The sequence below is a fragment of the Nicotiana tabacum genome, chromosome 12 (genome assembly GCF_000715075.1).
Source record: "Nicotiana tabacum cultivar K326 chromosome 12, ASM71507v2, whole genome shotgun sequence".
Classification (NCBI taxonomy): domain Eukaryota; kingdom Viridiplantae; phylum Streptophyta; class Magnoliopsida; order Solanales; family Solanaceae; genus Nicotiana; species Nicotiana tabacum.
In genome coordinates, this window is record NC_134091.1 from 130,849,215 (window position 1) to 130,857,119 (window position 7,905).

The 7,905-nt window shown below is 36.1% G+C and overlaps 2 protein-coding genes across 10 annotated transcripts; both read left to right on the forward strand.

The window, feature by feature from the left end:
* Positions 1-310: 310 nt before the first annotated feature.
* Positions 311-6,825, forward strand: LOC107825474 (F-box/kelch-repeat protein At3g23880-like). Of its 9 annotated transcripts, none has more exons than XR_012697517.1 (6): positions 311-1,462; positions 2,491-2,625; positions 2,739-3,728; positions 5,310-5,408; positions 6,123-6,330; positions 6,687-6,825. XR_012697517.1 is itself a non-coding variant. In XM_075227114.1 (3 exons), exons 1-3 carry the CDS (start codon positions 2,607-2,609, stop codon positions 5,002-5,004), a joined length of 1,014 nt encoding a protein of 337 aa, XP_075083215.1. In that variant the 5' UTR covers positions 312-2,606; the 3' UTR covers positions 5,005-5,224. The 9 variants fall into 9 exon arrangements, 2 of the variants coding, with proteins under 2 accessions (XP_075083215.1, XP_016507841.1); XR_012697516.1 differs by having other exon boundaries at positions 311-1,073; positions 1,409-1,462; positions 2,491-3,728; XR_012697515.1 differs by having other exon boundaries at positions 311-576; positions 971-1,073; positions 1,409-3,728.
* On the forward strand, positions 6,068-6,877 carry LOC142161661 (serine/threonine-protein kinase ZRK4-like). Its single transcript, XM_075227560.1, has one exon. It carries the CDS (start codon positions 6,068-6,070, stop codon positions 6,875-6,877), a length of 810 nt encoding a protein of 269 aa, XP_075083661.1.
* The last annotated feature ends 1,028 nt before the right edge of the window (positions 6,878-7,905 follow it).

The following is a 7,905-nucleotide window of genomic DNA, read 5'->3' on the forward strand; positions in this document are numbered from 1 at the left end:
GAGTTATTATTTATTAGAGTGAAAAAAGTAAAAAGATAGAGTCAAAAAAATTTATCGAAAAGTTATGTTTTTCGGTTTTTGAGAAAATATAGTTATACTTGGTGAAAAAAAATTGAGGAATAATACCAGATAGCCACTATAAAGGGCTGTTATTTAAAAATTAGTCCGTATATCCTAAATTTTAATTTTTTAAAATAAAAATATTACGATTTGTCCTGAAGTTAAAAATTTTTAATTTAAATTTCAGGATAAAATAAATAACGGCTAATTTGTAAATAATGGTAATGGATATATGTGCCCTTGCCCCAAAAAAGGCATAATGGCCATTTGTGAAATCCATTTGCCCGGCCCAATTCGTTCAACGACTACTCATCTCCCTCCGCTGTCCATTTTTCCGGCGAGCTTCTCCGGCGAAACCGAGTTGCAGATTTTCCCTATTCTTTTTCCAGCGATTTTAGCTGTAACAATATGAACAGTGTTGCAATTCAAATTCATAAAGAAAGCCTCAACTTCAATTTGGCATAGTTATTTGCAACTTTTACGAGTTACTTCGCATATTTGTTAGTTTCGCATGTGGTAATGGATTCAAATCTTAATTAAGCTTACAATTGAAGGGTACAAATATTCTAATCACATTTCAATTTTTATTGAATTATCTGTGTCCGTTCAGCTCTATTTGTATTCTCACCAATTTTTTCAATTGTGCTAATAATGTTGAAGGCCAGAAAATTCTATTTCTTCTAATTCTTATGCATTAGAGAACTAAAAACAGAATATTTTGACGTGTCATTCTGTTATTAGACTCGGGACTTTTTTTCCTTTTACATAAATTCTAACACTACAAATTGATGTTATAGCCATATCTGAATAATTTTCACTCTTTCTCTGTCTGCGATCAGTTGGATCACTGATTAAATTGAGCTATGTAGCCTAGGGTTGCCTGAATAATATGATCTTGAATTATGTGCAGCTCAGTATATCCTAATTTATGTTGACACCACAATATTTGCATTTTGATCAAGACGAAGGGAGTTAGCTACCACCATCAAACCATCAAATGTTGTGGTGGCATGGTAAGTAATCTTCTGGTCTTAACAAGAGGTCTCAGGTTTGGGTATGGAGTCGCCTTTGGTAAGGAGTGTTTTACCTCAAAGGTGGGACTTTACTGCGCGAATCCTGATTAGTCGGACCCCAAAACGCGTGTCAGACACTGGGTGGGAAACAAACATAAAAAGAAAAGAGGAAGTTAGCTGCCAGGTTAAACCTGGGGGAGGATTACTAATAATTTGTTGCACTGTGGAACTAGTACAATCAATAGGGTAGTATAATTGCTGATGGACTTTGCTTCTAAATTTACTAAATTAATGACTCGAACTTTATACATTTTAGCATTCTGTGTGATTTGCAGATAAGGGGATACATTCTGTGGGTCTATTGGAAACAACTTCTTTATCTTCACAAGGTAGGGCTAAGGCTGCCTATACACTACCTTCCCCAGACCCCACTATGTGGGATTATACTGGGTTTGTTGTTGTTGTTGTTGTTGGGATACTTTCTGCATATGATTAGTGGGTAATATCTATTTCGATAGTCTCACATGCTCATTACCGTGTGTTTAGCGGTTCATAGTCAAAAGATCATTTTTTTTCTTATTAAACCTTCATTAAATGAAAACTATAGTTGCTTTCCTTAATTAAATTGAGCGTGAGTATGTTTCAGCAGAAAAGGATTATGTAGGTCCGTGCCTTACACGAAACTTTTAGTAGTATTTGGGAACATGTACCCACAACTTGTTCCTTGGATGTTAAGTTGACAAATGGTGAGGGTATTAAACATGATGAACTGTTTTTCTTACACACGTCGAATCATGTGGTATTGGTTATGGTTATTAGGACCTTTTCAGTTTTATATATGCTTCATGTTTTCTAACTGAGCACTTGTCTAATACTCAGCCTTGTTCAATCTTCTTGAAACACAATATTTCAGTGGCTATAACATTTATGATGTTATCAAGATCCTAACTTAGCAAAATAAGGCATCATCTTAACTTGGTAACTAATGTTAACTAAGTAGAGAAGGTTTATATAGAATCCAAGCTCCACCTCTCCATCAATCTCCATTTCATATGTAGATACATTGTTGTGAGTGATTTAATTGTCCACATCCTATTTGTTTCCTTTTATTATCCTCTTTTCTCCTTTCGGTTGCTCCGTGTCAATCTCTTTATTCACCACCGACTCTCCCATTAATTGTTGTCGGTTTCTCCAACTTCCACCTTCCTTTTGTTCACCACTCTTCCTATTTTTCTTCAGCGTGACAGTTGTGTTTCAGTGGTGTCTCTGATAGTCCTCATTTTTCCCCAGATTTGAAAGTTTTTTCTCTGTCCCTCTCTCACTTATGACCTTACCTAACTGGTAGAGTTGTAAGTGCTTCATTTACTGGTGCTAAATTTTCCTGTTCTTTTGATCTTGTAAAAGTTGTTTCTGCTAGGCATCAGGGAGAATTTTTGGCACTTCTTTTTTCGATTACTATCTTAAAAAGCACGATGATCTCTGCTGATCCACCTGGTGATGAAATGACAAATATTTTGTCAAGACTTCCTGTCAATGCTCTCATGCAATTCAGGTGTGTTTGCAAATCTTGGTGTAATCTCATTAGAGATCCTCATTTTGTTAACATGCATATGAATCAACATTCATCATATAAGAGAAGCTATCTGATCAGTAAAGATATCTTAGATGTTGGGGAAAAGGAATGTTGCACTTTGTTCTGCGATGAAACATTTACCAAGCACAAGAAATTGGAATTTCCTTTGTGGGAATCAACTAAAAGTTTTGAAGTCTTTGGCTGTTGCAATGGTGTTCTCTTTCTTCTTTACCCTATAGCTCCTAGATCTGGTTGCAACATGTATTTTTGGAATCCAGCCACAAAAATAGTCAAGAATGTTAGCAGTTCTATCGTTCAGCTTCCTGACGTTCCTGTTCATGTAGTGTTTGGTTTTGGTTGCGTTCCTAAATTGGATGAATATAAGGTGGTAAGGATTTTGTATTCTGAGCAAATGAATCTAACTGACCCCCCAAAACTTCCGCCTATTGTTGAAGTTTACTCATTGAAAACAGATTCTTGGACAAAGATTGAAGTTGATCTTTCATACTTTATTACTAGCCATATGGCAAAGGCATTTTTAGATGGATCTATATATTGGGTTGCACGAAAAGTTAACGAAACTTTATATGATGACTTCATTGTATCTTTCGATATGGCTGACCACGTTTTTGAAGAGATAAAGCTTCCAAAATCTTGCCTCGACGATGGTGCATTAACTGGATCATTTTCAGTCTTCTGTGATTCACTTTACCTATTTGTTCATGGCCCTGAATCACTAGATTGGTGGCATATATGGTTGATGAAAGAGGATTGTTCTGGAAAAGTTTGGTGCCATCAGTTTAAAATTGATTGCTCATTCAAAATCTCTTGGCCCCTATGTTTTATTAAGAATGGCGAAGTTATATTCGAATCCATTGAGGGGGACCTTTCACTTTATGACCCTATGAACCAGCAATTTCAAGATCTTCACTTCCAAGGGAATCCTGAGATGATAGAACTGTTTGCATACAAGGAGAGTCTGGTTTTACTTGATTTAGGAACTAAATCTTGGCCTAGCAAATTTCCCGATGATGGGAATGAAAAAGTTGAAAGCCAAACTCAGAGTCAAGAAAGCTTCACAGGTAATGAGCCAGTTTAGTCCATGTGAAATCTTTGACTGGTTTTTCTTCTTGTTTCTGAAGGATTAGCTGTTCATTAGCTTTCTGCATGAAGGTTAAATTTTGGATTGTTAATATTAGTCACCTCTATGTTACATGTATAACTTTGTGAGGAAAATGAAAGATATGGTTATTGTACCACTGTGTTTTACGTCATCCTGAAAGGAGGTCAAATCCAAAGGTGCCATCTATAAAGATGAGTTGTTACATGAGCTATTTTACTGCTAGCTTTTCGTTACAAAGGGTCCATGCAACAAATAATCTTCTTTGCAATAACTCAGAGGCGGAGCTAGGATTTGAATTTTATTGGTTTTAAATTCTAGGATAACGACATCAGATGTTAGTAACTGGGCTTGAATTTAAGTTTTGTACATATTTAGTGAATTTTATACTACAAATACACGGTTTGGACTAAAAGTAATGGGTTCGGCCGAACCTATACTTACCTTCTAGCTCTGCCCATGCGATAACTAACATGCTTGATAATAAAGCAGTTAATAAAAAATTGCATCATGATTCACCTGACACTCTTTCCAGATATTCTACCGTGTACCTGCACATGAATGGTAACAAACAATTTAACATAGGTTTTGCAACAATGTATTAGAGTTCTATTGATGTGTATACAATGCTACAAAAGAGTTATGTTTCTAAATGAACTATACAACTTTCATACTCTCTATTCGAAGCATTAAGCTTCATTTTGTTCTAGCATAATTCAGAATATGTACATTATACACTTTGTTGACCTTAACTTCTCTTACCTCTCTGTATTTGAATGATGTGAAATTTAGTCCTTATAAGGGATTACTTTAGGAAATCCTAAAGGTTAAAATTTAAAGCTCAAAATTTGGATATATCGATCTTAATTTGACTGAATTGTCATGCTACTTTGCATTCTCACCCCTTTTCCCCTTCCAAAGCATTGTTGTCCTAGCACTCAACAATATTTGAGACTTGGCCTTTGATCCTCAATACACGGGGCTCTCAACAATATTGCATTGCTCAATTCGAAGAATGGGTTTTGGAATGTTATTTGTATAGCTTGAAAACTGATTGGTCTTGGCTTAAGTCCTGCTAATGCACATCTTTTACATCCTTCCTCTCTGATGGATCAGCCATTGCTGTTTCGATCCTTTTTTAACACCCTACGATGTTTTACTCTGGCGATCCTGTTCTGTTATTGCATTCGTAAAAGGTACAAAATTTAAAGATCTTCTTGGTTCTTCATGCAGGTTGACAGGTTACTATTTCTTGAACATCTTTTGTATCGCGACTGCAAGGAATAATGCATCAGTGAATTTTGAAAGTTTGCAGGAACCAACTCTTTACTGATAGCTCTTACAAACTTGTTGATTGTTGTTGTTTGATGTATAATCTTAATAGAGCAGAACCTTCTTGTATGTGAAGTTCATTGTTTGAAGAATAGCTTGTTTTGTATAGACTACTTGCTGCTTTTTCACTTTTGAAGTTGCTCTCTTTTTTTTTCTGTCATTGAAATCGTAAATGTTTGCTAGAAGCTAAGAATGCCACTATTGTACACAGGTAGAGGAAGGCAAAGAAATGTACACATGAAAAAGATTTGTTGATGTCGGAAGATGTGCTCAAGGAAATGGAGTTTTTACTCGTGGGGATTTAAGTCATGTAATTATGAAAGATTTTGCTAAATATTAGTGTTTAACAATGTATCAAAAAAACGTAAAGTTGAATTTAGAATATTTAATTTAGAACAAGGAGAGTAGTTGGTAGCAAGACCAGGAAATTTAATAAAAGTTAAAACGTGGGCGAGAAAATCTTTTCTTTTTTATATTTAAAAAAAGAGTTATTTCCTTATGATTCCACTAGTGATGATGTGATGCCTTGTTGAATTTAAGCCCCCTGCATTAAGATTAGTTCACACGAGATTTTTCCTGAAATTTGAGGTCTCTGATTAAGGGTAGATGAATCCATTCATCCACCACATCTCTTACTACTGGTGACTCCTAGATTACTACTCACTCCGTATCAAAGAGATTATTTTAGTTTGATTTGACACAAATTTTAATAAAAAATGGAAAACTTTTGATACATGTGGTCTTAAATAAGCCACAAATTTTGTGTGGCTGTAAAACTTTTGAAACTTATGGTTTGAAATCTATCGTATCATTTGGGTGACTATAAATGCTTCTTAATAAGGAAATATTTAAAGATGTCAATTATTTTGAAACAGATTAATAAGGAAATAGTGTCAATCTTTTTGAAAAAATAGAGATTAATTACTAACTAGTAGTCATTATTTTTGCAAGAGGTCTTGGCAAGATCAGATGCATCACTTCAGGGGACTCATGAGGAAACTAATATCATCCTCTGCCTCTGCAGAAAAGCTGAAGAAAGAGCAGTATTTAAAGAATGGAAGTGCACTGCTAGAGGAGTTTATTGCTTTATGCGACGGAAAATGCCAAATTCCCCTCCGTTACTTCAGTGCCACAGAAATCGACAGGGCAATAAAACACCTTGAAAATACCATGGAGATCTTCAACAGTCATATAGTTATGGCCTCACTAGACAACCGTCGCGTTTTAATGAGGTTAGTCCCACCTAAATATTTTGAAAATCTCAATAACATATGCCGAGATATAGCAATTACTTCTCAGATGAGTCATCTCAAGAGTGTGCTAAAACTTGTTGGTTGCTGCCTAGAGCTTCCGGAACCAGTTCTTGTGTATGAATATGTTGATGCTATATCTCATGCTAAAAAATCAGTATCTTGGGAACGTAGATTGCGTATTGCCAATGAGATTTCTTCAGCAATTGTTTATCTCCATAGTGAATTTACTACGCCAATCATCCATAGAGATATACAGCCATCGAATGTGATAATAGATCAAAATAACGGTGTTGCCAAAATAATGAACTTCTCATACTCCATATCATTGCCTCCAGGAGAATTGGAAGTAGAAGACGTTGTTTGCGGAACATATTGGTATGCAGATCCTGAATATATGGTCTCGGGAATTGTTACTCAAAAGACTGACGTCTACAGCTTCGGAGTTCTTCTCTTCCAGCTATTAACGGGAAAGAAAGTGAATATGGTTGATGGCAAGATAAAAGAATGGCCCAACAACTGCGTCTAATCCAATATTGAAGAGTGTAATGTAATGGATATAGCGGATCCTGCCATTTTGGCCGAAGAGCGTGGAACAGATATTCAACAACAATTGGATGACTACTTAGATCTTGTTAAGAGATGTACGCTCTCGAAGGGTGAAGATAGACCATACATGATTCATATTGCAAAGGAATTACGTCGAATTGAGAAGTGTTTTCGTGCCCTCACTCAAGGTCTGCATTAGATGTGTGTGTTTTACACGATGGCAAAATTACTGTTAAATTCAAACTCTCGGCTGCTACGAACAGTCACCAGGGAACATTACGAGTTTGCAGGAACAAACTCTTTACTCATGGCTCATACAAACTCATTATTGATGGCTGTTGTTTGATGTAAAATCTTAATAAAGGAGTTACCCTGCATTTGAGATGCAAAGTTTGAACTAGCTTGCACTTGTGAAATGTCCATGGCTCCTCACTGTTGTTTGTGGTTGTTTTCTTTTCATTACTGTTGTGCTTATGCTTTACTGAGTCGAGGGTCTATTTGAAACAACCCTTCTATCTCCACGAGGTAGGGGTAAGGTCTGCGTACACGTTACCCTTCCTAGTTTCCACTATATGGGATTATACTGGGTTTGTTGTTGTTGTTGTTATTGCTGCACTTGTGAAATGTCCTTCTCTTTTGGAGATTATTCTCTATTCCATACATTTAAAGAGAATGGCTTATTTCCTTCTTGATTATTAACGAGCACCCTATGGAATACACCCTTGTGGTCATGTCCTTCCCTGGACCCCGCGCATAGCGGGAGCTTAATGCACCAGGCTGCTCTTTTTTAATCTGGAGATAGACATCTTAGGGTGTTGAAAACGGATCACAACAGAAAAGGCTGCAAAAATAGCTATTCAAACAACACCCCAGAACCATTCTTAAAATTGAGCAATGCAATGTTGTCTAGAGCTCCATGTGTTGAGCTGTGTTTCCTTCTCATATTGGTAATGCTTGGACAAATTTCAAACAGACAAGAAAATAGAACAAGTTTCATAGTAATTGTGC